At 29.6% G+C, this 22,492-nt stretch overlaps 2 protein-coding genes across 2 annotated transcripts; both read right to left on the bottom strand.

The window, feature by feature from the left end:
* Nucleotides 1-244: 244 nt before the first annotated feature.
* Nucleotides 245-7,596, bottom strand: LOC111032725. Its single transcript, XM_022313166.1, has 8 exons — nt 7,533-7,596; nt 6,398-6,424; nt 6,076-6,108; nt 4,357-4,365; nt 3,853-3,876; nt 3,640-3,681; nt 2,908-2,931; nt 245-369 (listed from the first exon to the last, which is right to left on the bottom strand). Exons 1-8 carry the CDS (start codon nt 7,594-7,596, stop codon nt 290-292), a joined length of 303 nt encoding a protein of 100 aa, XP_022168858.1. The 3' UTR covers nt 245-289.
* A 9,758-nt stretch (nt 7,597-17,354) lies between these two features.
* Nucleotides 17,355-19,417, bottom strand: LOC111032789 (transcription factor Adf-1-like). The gene is made up of 3 exons (XM_022313247.1): nt 19,169-19,417; nt 18,085-18,235; nt 17,355-17,991 (listed from the first exon to the last, which is right to left on the bottom strand). The coding sequence occupies exons 1-3, from the start codon at nt 19,326-19,328 to the stop codon at nt 17,391-17,393; spliced, it is 912 nt and encodes a 303-aa protein (XP_022168939.1). The 5' UTR covers nt 19,329-19,417; the 3' UTR covers nt 17,355-17,390.
* Between the last annotated feature and the right edge of the window lie 3,075 nt (nt 19,418-22,492).

Raw genomic sequence — 22,492 nt, 5'->3', positions numbered from 1 at the left:
GAGTCACCATATTCTATATTTAGTACAAATTATCAGAAAATTACATTACAAATTTAAAATATTAACTTAAAATTTAATAAGTACTTTATAAAAATACCCATGATTTCTAATGCAACTTATGTAAAATAATTATTTATGAAACAATGAAATTAACGTTTTTAAATCATATAATATAATGTGTACACATAGTACATTCATTGGTACCTATAGTAGTCATTTAATATATCTCGGTTAATCAATAAGTATTTTACATCGATAATTCACATAATAAAAATGGTAGTATATCCTGTTAAACGTTAATATGATCCACGGAATCGTTGCATTTTGCATCGTTTGAGCAAAATTTTTTCGGACGTTGTGCTTTTTCATCTAAAATTTGAAATAAAATAGTTTTAATTTTAGATTCTGAGTGGAGCGATGTATAATATATTATTAGTATTAAAATGCTTTGTAATAAGTAATTTTTTTTTTTTTTTAATAGTCGAAAAAAATCTGTGATCATAAACTTGGCGTAAATTGGATCTAGTTTATACTTTGGGGAGTCAAAGTTTCACAGTACTTAACAAAGTAATCACGAGAAACAAAAAAAACTAGAATATTTGAGTAATACCTATCAATTTTTTTAAAATATCGAATTAATTTTTTTTTTGTTATATAAAAACAAATATTAGAAGAGACTTGAAATCTCCAAAAATATTTTACATTAACATTTTCTAGCCATACAATTTCTCAAAATTTTTCTTTACAAGAATTTTTTGGTTTATCATTGCTGGAGACATAAATGCCGAGCACTCGCTGTGGTACAGAAACTGTGTTAACCCAGCAGACCGAGTTCTCTATAACACATACATTACAGTGGCTTACACGACCACGCGACACCTAATATGCAAACACCTACCTGAGTTGTGACAAATACTGACAATATTTTACTTTTGATCTCTAAAGTCCAACTGAGTCCAATTGCGCGTTTCTATCAAATATATCTAGATAATATTGAAGCACTTAATGTATTGCACCAAAGTGGATAACAGACAAAAATAAATTTAAAAAAACAGATCGTTGTACAATCAATACTTTCGTTGCTACACACAGAATAATATAAAATATAAAAAACTTATAATTTATTTCCAATTACATTTTTTTTAAAATTTAATTATAATACATTTACTAAGGTGTACCTCCAATGTGTTATTACGTAATTACTTATTAGTTAAAAATAATAATATAATATTTCATACGTACATATTTTAAATTTTTTAAAGATGTAATTTATAAAGTAATCTATTTCGTCTTTAAAAATAAAAACACCAAATAAGATTATTCGAATTTTGAACATAATCGAAATCATGTTATTTAATTTCATATGTTTGAAACTATAACGTAGTGTCGCATTTAGGAATTGTATGCCTCGGTTTAAAAAAATAGTTGGCGCCTCTCAATGAGAACCGACGCAAGGGGAATGTTATAGATAGATCATCATGAACTTTTTAAATTTTGAGCAAAGAAAATAATCTATTGATTCAACCATAATGTAAGGGGTTTTTTCTAAATATTGTTTAATAATTTCACGAACCCCCTCCACTTCTTCTCGAATATAAAATTTAGTGTATGCTACTTAAGTTCTGTTTTTTAATTCACCATATAAGTTGTTTTTTTTTTACATATTTAGGTACTTCATGGTACATGGATTATGTTAATATAATATTATTATGAAAAAAATAAAAATAAATGTAACAAAACTATATTATAAATATAAATATACTATAATATAAATTATATGCAAATCAATATTAAATGTTTACAACAGCTGATACATAATTGTTTATAAATAATAATTATTTTCTTTATTTATTGATCTTAAGCAAGTATTTGTATTTTAAATTGTCAGCCATGAGCTTTTTGTAGGGGGGAGGGGAGAGAAGGGATACTGTTGGTATGTATGTCGAGGATTTGTCATTAAAAACCCAAGAAGGCACCAATCCAGAAACTAGTTTCGTGATTAGACAACCACAGCGCCACACTATAGACTACAATAAACAATTTTAACAAAAACAATAATTATTTAGAATATTAAATTGTTAAATTGTTGATAAAGCTCTACCTATTTTTATTTTATTTATAATTAAATATGTTAAGTAATTATATTTTTAAGATTTAGTATGTAGATATAATATGGTTTTACATATTTCAGATTGTTAAGTGCAAATTTATGAGTATATATTATACATTATTCAAATAAATTGTATGCAAAAAGTTTTAATAATTCACAAGTGAACAAGTTTTCGACCACATATGGGACAGTTGTCACCATTGCACCCCCCCCCCCCCTAAATGCGACCCTGTCGGTATTATCTACAATAATATGTCGATTATTGAATAATGTATTTTAATATACTTAAGCTTAATTTGTATACTATGATAGCGGACATAAGAATTGATAAGACATCCATTTCATATATTGAATAGGATAATATAGCAGTATAGTAATATGCGTAGGTATTAATGAATTATATGCTCATGGTAATATGAAGGTAGCCGGTAGGTATTATTATTGTTGAACACAATACGCAATACGACGTATAATCGTACAAATATTGAAATATTATTGTAGTTTGAAAATCACTTAAAGTTATCTTTCAATTAGAACAGGAAAAAATCAAAATAAACTGCTAATAAGTGTGATGTTAATCTAAAGATATGTAGTCAACATTCGTGATATGAAGACTTTGAAAAAGAAGTTGATCGTACTGAACGACTGCATTATCATCAAAAGAAGTGGACACTGGATATCATAAAGTAATTGCCCATGCCAGATTGTATATAAATCGAGTAGATAATGTTCATCTTCTGTACTAATCGACGTATTATAGCTTAGGAACACATTTTTTAATAGTTAGATTTCCTTACCTGTATTTTTAAAATCGATCAATGCTTTAAGATATGATATAGTAAAAAAGTAATTAGTTAACTTGTTTAGTTCGAATCACGAAGAATATAGTATAACCTTTAACCTTCGTGGTTTTAAGTTTTAACCAAATATATACCTACTATTAACGATAACTATAATAACGATTGTATAAATCATAGGCATAGAATGAGGGTGGGAGGCTAAAGCGGCCATAATCCCTCAGAATTCTGTTAAGTCCCCTGTGTAAAATTGCACTACTTTATACGTCCGTGTATAAGAACTGAAACATATAATAGGTAATGGGTATTACTTTTATATTGTGTTCCTTTACATTTTACTTTAGTTCCATTTTTAGAATATATGTCTTGCACCAGAATTATTATACGCTATAGCCCCTTTGCCGAAGTATTTCGCAAGAAGTTCTGGCATCGTCATTGATACCACAAGGAAAAAAATCCCTCATATAATTTCACGGTCTAAGCTGTATTTAGTTTTTTTTTGTAACTATGTTGTATTTGTTTATAAATATAACAAAAAAATACACGATGATATGCCTATCAATAACTCCTGTAACAGTCAAAAGATAACCTTCACCAACTAAATACATTTTTTTTTGATAAATATAACTGAAAACTACCTTAAGTAGCTGACAGTAAGTATAGGATTTAAAAATCAAAAAATTATAATTATCTATAAATAGGTATATAGATAATTTAGTGTGTCTTACATACTTATGTTTTCAAATGTTTCCTTGAAAATGTCTGCAGAATCTACTATTAAAAAATTAACAAAATATTTACATTTATAAGGTGTTGAGGTAAGAATAATACGTATAATATATTAATACATAAATATATTTTGATTTTTTACGAGATATCGTATTGTGAAAAAAATAAAATATTTAAATATAAATACAATTAATTATTAATATTATTATTACTAACAGTTTTTGAATATCTGTAAGTTAGCTGAAATAAAATAAACATTGTATAGAATTGAAGACTAGAAAAAATATTGGGATTTTAATGTGATAAGCTGATAACGAATAATCGTGGCTAAAATTATGAATTATGAATTTAGACACCTATGAGTATTCTCAAAATATCCAGAAGCCTAGAGGCGCACGCTGGGTTTTTCAATGGGAGGGGGGAGAGGGTCGCTTGAAAAGGCTGGTTATATGTGTAACTGGTGGTCTTATATTATAAAATATTATGTAATAATATGTTATGTACAAAATATATGATATATTATTTAAAGAAAAGGAAAATAAAATTGGCCATATGTTCTTATTGTTCAATCATAAGCATAACTACTATTAACAAACTATAATAACTCTAAAACAATCAAAATAAACAATGCAATAATTATAAATAAACACAGGTATAGACATGATTAATGAACGTTAGAAAAATATATTTATTAGGTATTGAAAGTGGCATGTAACTTACTTCCACATTCTAAAATAAAACAAAAATATCAATTATTAGTGAATATTAGAGTGAACCCTTTTCAATCATTTTAGTATTTTTTTTAATACTTGTATCTATTGGTTGTATATAATAATTGATAAACTACTGCAATATAAGGTGCATTATATTATTCGTAAATTATTGGAAAAGCATTTAAAATTTGAATTTTGGTAAAACTGTTTATTCTATTCATATTTAAAAAATTTTGACCCATCAAATTTCAACTACTACACTATAATGTTGTGGATCTATTTTAGTAATTATTTTAAATGTTTACTTATATATACGGCTCGAATTTAAAGCATAATAAATAACAAAAAAAAGCACAAAATTGTTTAAAAAAGCAAAAATGAAGCATATCTATTTTGCAAAAAAGCAAAAAAAAAAGCATGACTACAAATTAACATAAATTAGTTATAATTTTATAAAATTGAATAAAAAAAATTGAAAAATTAATTTAAATTAAAAAAAGAATTTACTTCTATGTATTTGGCAAGATTTTCAGAAGTGAAACTGACTCTATTGTCTGAGAGGATGTTTTTATGCATAGAAAATGTACGCTCTACATCGACATAAGTGATCGGTGCATACTTCATGCAAGAGGTTTCGTTTAAATCAAACCCACGATAGTTAATTTCGTTTGATGAAACGCCACACAGTATAGTATTAGGGTCGACAAGTAATGCAGACTTTTCATTTTCGTGTCTTTTAATAGCTTGAACGTGTTTTTCTTTCCGTACATGCTGTCGTATATTACATTTGTTTTCATGTGACACTTATATTTCACAAAGTTTGCAATATAAAATCGATCCATCGTTTGAAAAAATTCTTCACCAAGTTCTAACACTAATTTTTTTAAAAATGCATTTGTTTTAACTTTTTATGCATTTTAATGCATTACAACACTATAAAGAACTATAACACTTACATTTTGAACTGGTCGATATCGATGTTATACGAGTATTGAGCGTAAATTCTACAGACTATATGCAATAGCCGATATGCTATCGGACCCATAAGCTACCTGTAGATCGATAATCTATACGTTTAAGGTCGTTTACACTGATGGTACGGTCACGTTCATTACTGCGGGTTTTCACATTAATTCTAATTAAGTAAATAGACACCTTTTTATTTTTATAGCATAATAGACATACAAAATTCCACAATTAGAATAACTGAAAAAAGCAATAAAAAAGCAGAAAAAGCATTTACACAAAAAAGCAAAAATGAATTCGTTTATTTGGAATCAGATTGGCGTGAAACGAATTTATGTATAATAATTCGATTTCTATCTTAAATATATAAAAGAAGCATTTCCTTGAAAATTCGAGCCCTGCTTATATATAATGCACTAAATCCTTTAATTTATTTTACGTTTTTTTATATATTCCGTGCTTAGTATTGTGGTCACCTAGTCCATACCACTTTAGCCAAACTGTTAAGTGAATGTTCATTCCAATGTTGTACAAGGAATTTTAGACGAATGTTCATTACAACATTGGGCTAAGGATTGAATTGTGTGTGGAGTACATACAGAAATGAACAATTAGCTTACCTACGACAATATAATCAATATGAGTAATAGTTGTCCTAGAGGCACTAAAGCTATTATAGTTTTAAATGAGGTCAGTGATAAAAGGGGAATCAATTTGTCAAATTTGGTTTAAATTGGTTTAAACTATTTTAGATACTTACCTTCCTTTTTATTTCCAATAATTTTATGGAATCCTCAAAAAAAGAAAAAAATAAGCATCTACTTTGGTACACAGGTACTAGGTATGCAACATAATGTAAGGTATTTGAAAAAAAGTGTTAATAATATTACACAATGATCATACATTTAAAAAAAAAAAAATGTTGTTCAAAAACAAAATATTCAGCGTTATAATATAACCATACTAAATATTTAATACTTCTATTATAATTATATATTTATATTCTTTAAATTTATTGTATTGTTTGGTATAGAATGACCTACCTATACCTTTAGTTGCATCCAAATATTTAACAAACTTACTAATTGTAATATCCTTCAAGAAAGAATCTAAAGAGAATTATTTTTTTTATTAATTTTTTTTTATTATGATATCTAGGTGGACAATCTACCTGCGGTGGATATTGGATATTAATAACTAATAAATAAGTAACTCTTTTTTCTCCACGAACCACTCAAGCACCAATAAATGAATATATGAGTAGTTATGATTTTAATCTTCTTAATATTTAATAGCGGTTTAACCAATAACCTAAACTAATTGCAGGTTCAATCAATATGGAGAGCTTAATATATACGAGAGAAGATATCGGCCAACTAGTCGAACATTTTCCATTAGTTGGCTGTTTTAATTGATAATGGACAATATAAACTATTCATCCAAATTTTTATATTGACTAATACTTATATATAATAGCTTTACTAACCTAAGCCCCAAGCCACCAAATAACAATATGTAATAATAACATAATACAGGCAATTATATCCAATGATAATAACTATTTAATTAACTGAAACCAATAATAATTTGCATGTTTTATGTAATTCGTCATGTTTTAGTCATCCTACAGGCCTACAACATTCAGAGGTTAAACAAATAACCGGTATAGAAATTTATTGATATGACTTGAGTTGAAAACAATCCAGTAGTTTCTGAGTCTATAGAGGACAGAGAAACAGCTTACAAATATATTATAAATTATAAAACATGGCCATACAGAAATATTATGAGAAAAAATTTTTAAATTTAAATAAAATTAAGACCTTCAAAAATTAAATAGTTTTTTGAATAAAAAAAATCTTTGTACATTTGAACTACGTATATCAATTCCACATATTATGTTAAATTGCATTCAATATTATTGAAAACACTTAAGTACCTACCTATACTTAATTCCGACTTTCAATTTAATCTCAAACAGTGTATACAGACCATTGAGACCAATAAGTATATTTATATCAAACAACTTACCTCCAGCAGTTTCTAAAATTTAAAAGAAATTTATAGTTCAAGCATTAGGTTCCATACGTCCCGAAAACATAAGTCAAAAGTCAAAATTCATAACAACTACCTAATAATGTTCAAGATCTATCAGTAAACAGTAACTTCTCTAATTGTTTCCATCGGTATAATAAGGTAATTTGAACTTATTATCACACAATGATTTTGAAAACAAATTATGGTTTTTAAGTTTAAATGTAACACAGGGATCTCCAGTCATCTTGGAAAATACCTCAATTAAGTGACAAATAATAATGGTTTTGAAAATATATTATTTACATACAATTAAATTGTTACAAAACAAAATTTTTGAAAATAAACAAAACATTTTAATCTTGCTATAATTACTCTTATACCTATACAGGAAATTATTAATTCACCAACCACCGCTCTTGATTCTTAGAAAATAGGTACATTTATGTAAATTATAATTTTCAAAATTTTTCCGGTTTATAAACTTAAGAATACTTTATTTATATGTCAATTAAGAAGTATCCCAATAGATAACAAAATATTTTTTGTCATAATATAATTTTAACTTTTAAATAATATAAGCTTCCTCTTTTATTCTGTGCATTTTTAAAATGGTACCTATGTCCTATATGAAAATTAAACTAATTTATTAAGCTTATATAAATTTATTTATTAGAAACGTATTATGTAAAATGGGGATATCCCGAGTGCGTCCCGTTTTTAATTTTTACCTTTTTCATAGCCCGAGTGCGTCCGCCGTCTTATCGACAAATTATATTACAGTGCCCGAGTGCGTCCTCGGTCCACAGCTGCTATAGGTATCTATTTAAGATATTTTAACACTGGAAACGGTGGGAAATTGATTTTAATTAATCTATTTGGCTTACCATTATTAAATCAAGTAGATTTAGAAAACTATATTATTGAAGATTTTATATTTATAATGCCAAAACATCAAAAACTTAACGAATTTATGGATAATATAATAGAAAATTATACAGATTCTGGAGCAAAATTTCCTATTTCCATGTGGGCCAAAATGAATAGTAGTTCTAAAAGGACAACAAATGCTTGTAAAAGCATTCATTCCAAGTNAAAAAATTCAAATCGATACTAAAATAGCAATCCGAACGGCCACACAAACAACAAAAAAAACCAAAACAAAGTACGTGCAAGAAAATATTATACATCGAAGACAATATAAAACAATTTAATAATAATGAAATAACAAGATTCGATTTTTTCAAAAGAATAGCATTTAAACACCAGCTTATATAAATATATAATAATAACAAAAAACGTTTCAATAAATTGTACGCTAACCTAAACTTAACCGTGTAAGCTAGTTCTAATAATTATAATAAAAATAATATTTTTGGGGTGTAAGGCAGTTCACCTCCTCGTGGTGCACCCTGGGTAATTCTAAATGAACTGGACGCATTCGGGCTATGTAAAAAATATGACGTTTTTTTTTTTTGGGACGCACTCGGGTGATACCTTATTATGGACGCACTAGGAACATTAAAAAATGTACATTTCGGGACGCACTCGGGAAATTTCCTGCAAAATATATATTTTACATAATATGTTTCTAATTTCTATTATAATACTGCAGGTATACAAATTGCGTATCAAATTTTTTTAAAGTAAAAATGCATGTTTACAGAATATTTTACTAGTTTAAGGATTAAGAGAACATTTTAAGGTTTCTTCAAAGAATAATGTTAGATTCATATTTTTAACTTTCAAGGACCTAATAATTACAAGTATAATAGCGGTATTTATTTCATATAAACTTACTCTGTATATCACCTAATAATAAAAAAAACATATATTTGTTAATGACCATTAATTTAACTTTACATATTATTTATCAGTAGTATTTTTTTTTTTGCATTTTTCTTGTTAACAATGTTAATAATATTTTCATACTATGTAAATTGTAGTAAATTGAATCAATTAACTTCAAAGTTTTACATACATTTTGACAGAATGAAGAAGTACAATCAAGATTATTCAATGGGCCAAAAAATATTTATCTGTACCTATATCATTTCTTTAAAATTATAATGAATTGTGTTGTATATTATATTATCAGTGGCAGTTCGTGGGTGCTGGTGGTGGAGGTGTGACTTTAAGACTTTGAGAAGTACCCTTGATACGAGCCTCGCATACATACGTATTCAGAATATTGCTCGGACGACGCTGCCGGTCGTCGCCGTCCTAACACTGCTCGTGAGTACATGCGTACCCACATGCTCCTGGTATCTGAGAGAAACAAATTTAATGTTCGCGACCAACTATTTTATTATTTGGAAATTTGCATTTTAAATAAAACATGTTTTTTAAAAATGTAAAATGAAGAATGTACAATTTATTTTCTACATTTAATTAATTTTAGTAGGAGGTGCGATCGTCCCGTCGTCCGAACCACGAGCCGCCATTGTACATTATTGTAATCAAACTGAGCAAGCGATCCGGCATCCAAAAAGTTTATTTTCGGGTTTCAGATTCTGATCAATCAACTGCAGCATATTATAACAACATTTATCATTACATTTAAAAATAAATATTATGAACTAGGTAATATTATGTTAATTTTCACTTATTATTAGTCATTAGATAGGAGCAGAAATTTGTTGCTATCCTCACGAATTCTCGAATACAAATAATGCGGTTTTGTTCTTATATTTTGTGTATATATAATATACGTAAGTGTATATACAATATAGGTACATAGTAAATTATTGTTATTAAACATTCATTATTTATACATTGTCAACTTACTTGACCTAAGCAAATCTTAAAAAAAAATTTACGGCATGAATACTAATTTTATTCATCAGATAATATTATAATGCGTTCTATTAAAAATATTATTCCTGATTTTTCGTCACTGTTGGGTAAGTTCTATGTATCTGTGAAGGTGCATCGTCCATATACGTTAAATATTTGTTACCTATTGTTAAATATTTCCTGCAGGCCACAATGTAAGTTATGTAACACAATGTAATATTTATTTTTTACTCGTTGTTTAAATGTTTATTTCATCTTCCAGTAGGCATTCAGAAAATGAAACCAAATAATAAGTTGAAATGGGTAATGAATGAGTAATCAATAATATATTTTAAGATATTCCATTATGTAAAAATTCCATTTAGGTAGGTAAATGTAAGTTGTAACTATAATAATACTGTGCAGAACAGAATCTTAAAGTGCACCCACATTATAAATTCTATAAAAGTATATAGCCATATAGGTAAGTAGTTTTTGGAAATAATGTACTCATATTATGGTAAACATATTAAATATATCAAAGCCACAGGCATTGTTTGAATATTTAAATATCATATAGTTTGTATAATATTGCTTTACTCACCTAATATATCTAAAGAATGGGGAAAAAATATATTACACTGTGTAGTTTGACATCAGTTAGATTGAACCATTTGAAATACGTTATTTTTATTATATACTATTTTTTATATATTTGTAAGCTGAAATATTTTTCAAACATTTTAGATTCTAAGTGGAACGATGAATGTACTGATTTTACAATGACGTGTGTTTTTTTGTACTAGTATGTGTACACAATTTAAATTTGAAAAAATATTTTGGTTTTCAACTTTGGGGGTGTTTTCTTGTAAGCCCATATTTTTGGAGCATAGAGCTAACTTCTAAGTTCATACCTATAGGTCATATACACTAGCTCTATAATTTAAAAGTACTCAAAGGTTTAGATATACATGCGTAGACAATAATAGACCAACATTAGCCTTGTGCCAGTGCATTCCCCGGTCATCAAAACTTCTAAATTTAAATACTTAAAATTAATTTACTATACATACTCGTTTGAAATTTGATTTTTAATTAGTAAACATCAAAATGCGAAATATATTAACATTATCTATGTATTAATATTATTTATCTTAGTTTAATTTCCGTATTTTATCAACTTACAATTTATATCTAGAACAATAATAAAGTAAAGTATATCGATTGTATTATATGATATAATAAATGCGTCATTAATCATAATAGCGGTAAACGAAATGACGATACTCATATTTGCAAATAGAATTATTTTACTTTTTTTCTATTAAAAAATCGCAATAAATCATAAAATAATGTGAATCATCAAAACGTATAGTAACAGCAGTATTTATAATACCTAAATTGAATTTTATTTTAAGATAATTAGACTAAAACCTTCAACAAATATAATACAATATTATTTTCTTCATTTGTAGTACACCATACATTCATACAGAATCATGAATTTTGCCTATAACCCCGTCCACGGACTTAACGAATAATCTAATGATAGAGTTTTATATTTTTAATGATGTAGGTATTTAAGTATTTTTTACATAGGCGCCTAAATAATATTGTTAAAATATTATTATTTGATTGGTTAGGTTAAACGAAAACAATGATATATGGGTAGTAATTAAGTAAAATTAGGTAAGCACCTAAAGAGGTAAAGTTGCCTGTCTAAATAAAAGAGTGAACGATGTAGGAGCTTAGAAAATATGTATTTGCAGATTATATTATAATATATTATATTAATTTATAGAAAACACAAACATTAAACTTAAATCATCTTATTTAATAACTGATCAACACACTTACCTCTGTCTACTATAATAAAATAAACCGAGTAGGTATAATTCACTTCAGCATAGATAGATATATAAGTAGCTGAGACACACTTTTTTTTAAGGAAATAAGTCATTTTCGAGTTGTTATTTATTTTGTAGGTATAATTATTTTACTGATATTTTTCACTTAAAATATAGTAGTATCCCGAAAGGAATGAATTTGAGTGGACTGTATGAATTCTTTTCCGCTCCGTTTAGTGTGTTGGTTACCAACGGAGAGCGTATTGGGGTTAAGGAGGCGTCTAGGGTGAGTCTTACGGCAAGGTAAGATAGACAACTGACCGATCTCGTGCTCCACACTCGTATTTATAGGACTCCCGATGCCGCCAGTGCCGTCTGATGTCGGCGACCGGCCGTTGGTCCATGCATGGATCTGCCCGTGTTCAGTCTCGGCTGGAGCGACTCGGTGGCGTCGTATGCCGGGCGGCGGCGGCGTTAACGCTGGTTGCCCGCGGCCTGCTCGTGATTCCACCGGATACTAGTCACCAAGGGTTGTTATTGGCCATGGCGGTGTTGATTCCGTTTAGTCACGCCTACAGCCATTCGTTCGCCAGTTGTGTAACGTCACCCGGCATGAAAAATATACCAACACAATGCATGGTTATGCCCTGGCTACCTGGCAGGCTTTTCCAGCTGTCGCTGGTGTGTATCTGTCTACCGGGGGCTTACAAAGGGCTATTGCGGCCTTGAACGCGGTCTCCACGGGGGGGGGGTGCATACGTTATCAATAGTAAATGGAATCTGAATATTGCTGAATAGCTAGTTAACGGTAAACTAGACGACCCCGCCTACGAGGTAGTAAACATAAACATAATACGGTTGCCCTTGTCGGTGCGGTAAACGTTTCCATGTTTTTCGGAGGTTCAGACTTCAGATCATATTACTTATGAGTTATGACAAGACCTCAATCAACTGATCGAGTTTCGCTTCGATATTTTTCTATGATAATATGTGGCACCTTTATCCGTGTTGCCTTTGCTCACCCTGAGCCTTCGTGAATCGTGGTCATTACTGGTGTAACGAGCATTATGACATAATACGTATTCCTTATCGCAGAATATAATACAAGGATCATCAAGAATGGTTCGATTGAGCAAATTTGTAACTATCATGTACCTAATTACAATCGGTACCTCTTATGAGCAGTCAGACCCGTTCTTTACGTAATACAGAGATTCGGCCGGCACAGTCGGTGGGAGGTTGATAGCTCACCTGCACACCTCCCGACGTCAAACGTGCGTCAATGTTTTTATGGATTTTCATGTGTTTTTTAATGGTAATCTACATCATATTACAGATAAATATATACCAAGTTGCAGAGTATATTTTATGATATTATGAAGGAATTCATAATATTTCCATGATTCTAGTCTATAGACGCATAAATATATTTATAGATATATGTACATACGTTTAAGTAAACGATCGTTACAAAACTCGTCTGTGCTCCTTAAATTATCTAAAACAAAGAAAATCAAGGTAAGTAGGTATCTGTTGTTATTGATTTATTTACAATGTTATTACATCGTGTATAACAGCTAAAATAATGCTGTATAATTCCACCATATGATAAATAGTAGCTAAATATATATCTAACCTAGCTACTAATATTATATTAAATCAACTATTTAAATTAATTTAATTGTTTCAAAATAATAATGAAATATAGATTGGTACTTGATAAAATGTTTTCCCCGAGCAACTTAAAGTACATTTTCGCAACACCTTTATTAATAAATAAACATTTTTAATTTAGTTGTAACATTTCATAATATCTGCTATTTTATACTACCTAAGTAAATATTATAATTATTTTTAATCATATTTTTAATTCATAACACAAACTTACACAACTACAACATTATGATATTTTATTTTCAATTTTGTCATAAAATATATGTATGGGATTTGAAAAATATAATTGTAACCGTAAACAACACAAACACCAGAACCTAGCCAAACCAATACGGTGTAATAAGAATCAACTACTATATCAACACATATAGTAACATACACTTATAGTGTAATTCTTAAAAAACAAAGAACGGCGCAATACGCCAGCCACAACGTGTATCCTTGCCAGCCAATTTATCATGAACACAGGTGAGTTATGCTTAGAAACTTCACAGTATGTAATACATTATCCATTTACGCCATTGTACGTTATATTTTTTTATTTTTTTCCTATCATTTATTTAAAAATCCTAGTACGTTATCTTAGTAGATAATAATTGTATATGATCTTTACTCTTCGTCTCAGACTCCCCCGTGACAGCTTCACCAGTTCACCACTTCACGCAAGCTGCCGTAGAGTAAATTGGTTTAAATGACTCACTCGAAAAATTATATCTAAACTCTAACGTATACACTGATTCCTCAGAAATATTGATTCAGCTTGCCGCTACCTCTCCAATATCATCAGATTCACAGTCTTCGGCGTGAATATTGTTCATTGGAATCCACAGCACTCTACGATCACCGAATTCCAAAGAAATAATTGCTAATGTTGCCTCCAAAAACCGTATCCATCGTGTATGGTACCAAACTCGTGATCCTGATATCAGAAGCCAACTAATACAAAAATAAAATGTATGAGCAATTTTCCCCAAACTCACCGACAACATGAATGGTACAAGTTTCTGAAATCACTGAATATTAGTTATAACTTCTCCATCTTCAAGCTCAACAGAAAAAGTCAATAAGCAGAACAATTCATCCGGTCCAGCTATTCTGAAAGTCTCCGAATTTTCTCAAAGTATACTAACCGATCCTTTATCCAATATCTTTACATCTCCCGAAGCGGCATTAAAGAACATTAAAAACCTAACCAAACTTAAAGCTCTATGTATCGACCTAATTTCAAACACAGCAATATTGAGTTTTTACCAAAATCCAGATAAAAATGAAACATCATATTCTATGACATAATATTTACAAGATATAAAAAAGAAACGGTCAGACCAATAATAAAATATGGTAACGTGGATAAAGTAATCAGGATGTAAATTATTAACAAGTGTTAAATAAGTTCATATTATAATGTAAACTTTAATAAGTACCTCTGTGTGCGCCCTGAATAAGGGCAACCCGAAGGACCACTCGGGGAACGCCCGAGAGCTAAATAATAATAATTGTGGCCAACGCCACCACTAGCGCCGACTATTTGGGTGGGTAGGCAACTATAGATGCCTTCGCCTGAATGGGTGTACGGTAGGCAATTCTACGCACGAACGACGACAATCAGGATGGGAAATCCCTACCACAGGAATTAGGATGGTGCAAGCTAGTTATGGGGAGGGGGTCTCTGTGGTCGAGTCGGTCTGGTGCAATGACTACAGAGCTCACAAAAACATAGGGACAGTACTTAAATTATAGCTTAAATCTACTGGGGACTTGAGATGCTGATGTACTGGACCGGAAGTGGACGGCGGATGCAGTAGGCAGACGTCGAACTGGACGACCTGGGCGGCCTCTCACACAACGTAATGTTGCTGGCGGACTTACGCGAGAAATCCGTCGAACGGAAGTGGACAGATGGAGACACCACGTTCGATGGTGATTATAATACAGAATGCCGAGTTTGACGGCAGCGATAATAAAATAAATAAACTTACGACTCAATAATTGATCAGTTCAAATTATATTTGATTGAGTGATGATACATAATATTGGTGCTCGCTTTATTAGCGGGTTACACAAAATGATACGCAGTAAAAAACGGATGATCGCTTTAATAGCAGATCACCAAGTTAAAAAGTAACGAAAAGAAAAGGGCGGCCGCAGCTAGTAGACAGTACGACGCCAATAATAATACGAAAAAGATAATAATAATAGTAATAATAATAGGGCGTTGGCCGCATAACAGATATCATAAAAATCAAAACAATAACATTGATAATCGCGAGACCAACGAACGAACAATGATTATAACACAAAAGACAAAACAAAGAGCATACATTAAATAACAATTACAATCATATAAAACACGTTACAGGACAGAGTGGTGGATAGAAGAGGAGTAAGATGTCGCCGCCGCGACTATTACTGTCGCGCGATAAGAAGCGATAATATTGATCGGCGCGAACAACCTCAATAATAATATTTCCTTGCAGCGTCTGGACGCCGCGTCAAGACTGTTTTCCAAACAGCGTCTATACGCCGCGACCACTACATTTTTTTTTACAAATATTCAATCAAAAAATGACCAAAACCAAATTTCTCGTTAATTTTTTTCTAAATTATTAAAAACTTTTACAAATCGAAATCAGGAATTAAGAAAGCGTCACCAATCAGTCGATCTTTGTAGGAATATAGACTGATCGCAATAAAAATGTAGTATAGGTACATGATACATTATCTTGTATAAACTTCATGTTGTAGAGTGTTAAGTCCTTGCATTAATATGAATACAATGATTAAACGTAAATCAATATAATGACATCTTGTAGTTACGAATTATAATGTCGTGTTTATTCTAGAGACGGCACAAAGTAAACTGAGTGTCGTGCGATGCACACACGTCGCGTATGGTAGGACAATCCCCCACCATATATATATTATATATATATATATATAAACATTATTTAATACGTAACATAATATAGTATAAAAAAATGCAAATCAATAAATATATGTCGATCATCAGTTTTAAAATTAAGAATATAGCTCACTTATTAGAAAAGGTTTTATTGGGCATTAAATTCCCAGCCCTAATTATATCTATTACTATTCTATGGTCTTTTACAAAAATATCTTATCGGCTATCGGCCCGCAGCCACCGCGCTGTCACAAAGGTCGATTACTGGTTAGGTTAAGGAAGTGATCACGGTTGTGACTGGTAAGGTGGGTAAAAACTCACAAATATGTTGTTATAGATACTTTTTTTCATGTGGGGGCCCCTTTTTAAAATTTCCCGGTAAACCAAAAATGGCCTATCCGCCCATGCAGTCAGAAACCCCAATATTCGGGCTCTAGTTGCGCCTATGCTTGGTGCACAATTAATCTGTAGGTTAATTATTTTCCACTATATAAAACAACATAATATATTAATAATATATATAATAATAAGACCACTGTTAGATAATAACGTTATATTGATATTTATAACTTGATGTTGGCTTAATTATAGATATAATACGATATATCATATTGTAAAGTAAACTAAACATAGGTATACATTTATTAAAAATACTTCGTGATTAGTATATAGGTACTTAGTATATTTTTTTTATATTCCTACACATAAGTTTAAATTTAGATCATATAATAATAATATAATAATTAATTAATTAATACAAAAAAATCATATTACCTTTTCATAACCCTATATCTTAAGGCTTTAAAAAATTATTCATAAAATACATTATAAAAACAACAGAAGTTAATATTCATCGCTATCATAGTTAAGCGGCATTAATCTGCGAGAATTACTAGGGACTTCATAGGATCCAGACAATGATGAAGACTGTGATGTATACGTATCTATAGGCGAAGAATTAATATAATCTGCAGTTGCTCTATAAAACGAAGCATTTTGCGGCTGTGCATTATTAGGTATAACCGAGTAATTGTTTTCCAACTGATTTACCAATGTCAGTGTTTTGATTTTTGCTTCGTTTATAGCTTGTCTTGATAATTTTTTAATGTTCATGGCAATGCTTTTAAAAAATATATCAACATCATCCTCTTCTTGGCTTATCTGTGATGCTAATAAGTTATTTTGCGCTTCAATTTTTGACAAAAGTTCATTTCTCTCTTTCGATCTTTTAGCTATTATCATCGACATCTTATCATTTCTAGATCGTTTTTTACCTTCAGGTAGTGGTGATGATGACTCAGATAAAATATGATCTTCCTGTTCCCTGTTTGTGATCTCAGATGTTTTCTCATTTTGATCATTAAACGAATCATTAATATTTTCTAGGGCATTTGATGTATTCTGTTGTTCAACTTCTGCAGGTGGTGCAATATTTGTAATAGAACTAAAATTATAATTTTTTGAAATAAATAAGTATATTATAAATTAAATATTATAATTTTAAATATGTAGTAGGTAACGTTATTATAATACATACTTTCTCTCATATTCAACCGTGTTTAAAAATGACAAGTAGGGCATTAAGGGCCATTTATTTCTTTCTAAATTGGCAGATCCCGTTGGCAATTTTTTTCTTAATTTAATGAAAGTGTCACGGATGTTTTTCCATCTCTTCTTTATATCTTCAACTATAAAATTTAAATATTTTTTTAATCAGGGTTTGCGCTAATGTGCAGTACAACTCAAATTGTGAAGTTCTAAAATAAAATGTGCAGTTCTAAAATGCTAATTGTGAAGTACGTACTGCTACCTATTTTAGCACTGTAAAACAATAACTAATATAGGTACCATGGATAATAGTATAATACTATACCAAGACGATTTGTATTTAAGTTATAATAATTCATAATAATCAAATTATATTATCATGACATTAAGATACAACCATGAACTAATGTGAATTGACCGATTATAATATGTTAAATGCATAGGATAGACCTTTTACATTGTTGAATTTCACGTTTGAAATTCCGGCTATTTTTATATTATTTGTACTCGATTTTCCAAGTAATATAACCAATTCATTATATTATTATAGATATATTATTATTAAACTATTATTACAAATTATTATTCGAAAATAGCGCCACGTGGAGCTTCACTGAATATAATGTATTTTATTGATTTTAACATTTTTGAATTTTGTTTGAAGTATAAAAATATTTATAGGTAAATATTTTGTTCCAGAGCTAGATTGCATTATAATGTAATGTATATTTATATTTATATTCATATTGTAAAAAAATTGAGCATGGTATTCTCTCATGACAAAATGTGTATACAAGCTAAGTTCAGGTACCTACTTGTGCAGTTCTATATTCTTAGCGCAAATCCTGTTTTTAATATTATTTTGAAATTATGATTTATAAAAAAATAGTCATTTTTACTTTTATTTTATTAAATCAAAATAATGGTTCCCCAAAAAGAATTAATTTATCAATATAATTATATAATAAAATTATAAATATAAATATATATAAATTATAAATATATAATATTATCAATACATTTTAATTGTATCACTTATATATTAATATTATTTATTTAAATATATTACTTACCAGTTCTATTGAGCTCTTCTGATAGACTTTTCCAGAGTGTATCTTTGAAAAATATATCCTTATTTTTGGGATGAGAACAATCGTATAAAACTTTGTTTTTTTGAACAAAATTTATCAAAATTTCGTCCTCCTCAGAGGAAAATATAAACTTTTTTGACATCTTGACGCTGGCGGTTGACGCGATGCACTGGTCGCGACCGGTGTTGACGCCAACCGCCGCGTCAAACGCGCCCGTACGACGCGTCAAACGCACATAGGAAAACGGACACATAGAAACGCATTAGACCCGAGACGCGACGTCCAGACGCTGCAAGGAAAACGTACCTTAACACAGTTCTCTTGTCTTAATAATACTTATAGTACTGTTTTATATATAATTAAGCATAAAACTTACCTTCGGGCAGTTTAAGCAGTTCTAGAAAATAAAAAAAGCGTGAGTATTGATATTTTATACATTCAATGGCGTTACTGGGTAAAGAACTTGGAGTGGAAAAATAATTTAATCACTAAAATCGAAACCATGATCTAATTGTTTGTTTTTACTCGTCTTAAAACTCATTAAAAACATTCGTAGATACCTAGATCGTCAAATATGAAATAACATTAAGTACATACGAGTTCGTTAAAAAAGGTGCCATAACTTGTGCCTTATATACTTAAATGTCATATAAATTAATTGTATTTGTTCGTTATTTTAGAAGATTTTGAGGTTTCTGTTTGAATACTGTTTGCATATCTTGGGTGGAGGGAATGATACCTCCACCCACTGCAACAAATTTTCTGGGAAGGGGAATGTGTTCACGTTTTCACTTCTTATAATTATAATTATAATTCTATTTCGTATTCGTATTTTAAAACATACATTTTATAATTTTTGGATATAACCTTTCAAAGATGTCATGTATATATAGTTTGAAAGATTTAGTATTCTTGATGGAAAATGTTATGTTTTAATTGAGTAACACAATAATGCTTTACATTATGTATCTAGAATATAGTTAAACAGTTTACTAGTTCTATAGGGTAGAAAATTGTACATAAATTGACCAGGACATCAAGTCATATTCCATTTCTATGTAGGTTGCTGTGGAAAATGTGAGAAGCATAGCGACGTGAGTAACAATGGGATCTTCGTACAGAAGAAACCTCTGCGTGATGGTAACACTAGACTTTCGGAATGCCTTCAACACTTTCAAACGGCCGGTAAATGGTAATAGATAGACTCTCATAAGGCAGAACACTTTTAACTTCTAAGTGGGTACCTTGTACGCATGGTCAGAGCCTGGCTTTTGAAAAGAGAATCACTCATAAGTCATAGGAGATGAAAAAGCGCTGATGCCTGTCACCTGTGATGTCCCCCCAAGGCTTACGTCCTAAGACTATTAACCCTGTGGAACGCAGCATACGATGACTTTCTAGATTCTAATGATAAACATCCCATCCGGGGCTCATCTGGTAAGTTTCAACTAACTTTCATACTTTATAACTGATATGATAAATTTAAAATTATTATTATTATTTATTACTATTATCTAGTTATATGTAGGTATTATAAATATTTGACGTTGTAAAGTAGTTATTTTCTTTTCTAATTTACGAACTATTTTTCAAATATCTCAAAATATGTATAGTCTTTCATTAAGTATTTACAAGTATTCATAATTTGAATATTAATAAATTATATTTTTTCACTATGCAAATGTCATATTTTTTTATAAAGTTATTAATAACATTTATTATAGTATACTTTTTTGTATTTAGTCTTAAAATTATAAAATAAGTTTTTACCTAAATAGTTAAAAGTCTAAAATGGTATAATGATACGGTAAAGATTGATCAATAACGAAAATAACTAAATAATTCTTTTTAATTAAAAATTATTATATATTTGTGTATAAATCACAACCCAATGAACTGTCACTATTATGCTAATTAGCACATTGTACTATCAAGGTACAAAGAATATAATATATCTCATATTTGTTTATGCAATTTAAGTGCAGTTAAGACATTAAACAATATTATATAAAAAATAATTATTTAATATAATTGTATTTATAAAACTAGTCATCCCTCACGAAAGTGTCATCAGTGGGTGGCTTCTTTCCTCAAATTTATGTATATCACCCTATTCTTTGTTTCCCTTATCGCACATATACTTATTATGTCTAAGATATAGATTGTATATTTTCTTCTCAAAAAAAAAAAAAAAAAGTCATCCCTTAATAGTCAAATTTTAACTTACTTAATGCTAACATTGCTCGGTCGGCACACAGTACAGGGTCATCTTTTTCTACACATTTCTCTAGTAAATAAAATTGTACTAAGTTTTAATTTAAGTTTTTTGTGTAAATATATGTTTTTAGGTACCGGCTGAATAACCCAATTTCACCAGGGATAAAATGAATAAACTTAAAATACTGCCCTATATTGGTGTATCTCAGTTCAAGTGCAAACGAGCATCGCTATAAGTAGCTTTGAGACCCAATTCGACAGAGATGGATGGGCAATCCCCCTGTGGTGTACCAGATAATTATTATAGGCACCACTAGCTGGGAATATTTTCAACGTGGTCTAACTACTCTCTAAATTTTTCTGATATCTCTTAATAGAATCTTTGAAATTCGTCAAAATCGTCTGGCATTTTTGAAGTGAAATTTCCTTTCACAGGCACCTACCTGATCGGCTGTAACGGTGAACAGCTATTTTAATAACTACAAAACGGTATTTTATTTAAACATTGTGTTAATATTGTAATTGTTGTGTCCGTTTGTAAGAATTGTAATATTATGGTTATTATTGTTTCTTCGTGTTTATAATAATAATTGTCAGCGATTTTACTTGGTAATAATAAAAAAAAAGAGTAACATCGAGCTATTTGTGGAAACAAATCACTGGCACAAATCCAAAATATGGCAGTACTAGGTAAAAAATGTAAGTATTCAACTAAATAAGTAAAAATCATTCTTAGTATATAGTCTTGAAGAAGCAGCATTTTATGATGGCAACGAAAGCGGAATTATCCAATCATCACAAATCGGAATTTCCAAGTAAACTTCACATCACCTGATTCAATTGAAGATTTGTTATCAACAAGAAAAGTTCAGAGTCCCAAAAATATTCAATCAAAATCCACATAATATCTTATTTTAATCATTAGCCATTCATCATAAGTCATTTATTTTTTACTGGTGTACCAATTTGGAAAACTGAAAAATAAATTAATAGGATTTGGAGAAATATAATTTTATTAATATTATAAATATACGAAGATAATTTGTTCTAACGAATTAAATCTAAATTGTGTTTTTTTTTTCATAGAAA

Source organism: Myzus persicae, unplaced genomic scaffold (assembly GCF_001856785.1).
Source record: "Myzus persicae strain clone G006 unplaced genomic scaffold, MPER_G0061.0, whole genome shotgun sequence".
Lineage (NCBI taxonomy): Eukaryota > Metazoa > Arthropoda > Insecta > Hemiptera > Aphididae > Myzus > Myzus persicae.
Note: the sequence above shows the minus strand (reverse complement) of the source record. Positions and strands in the feature narration are given on the sequence as shown.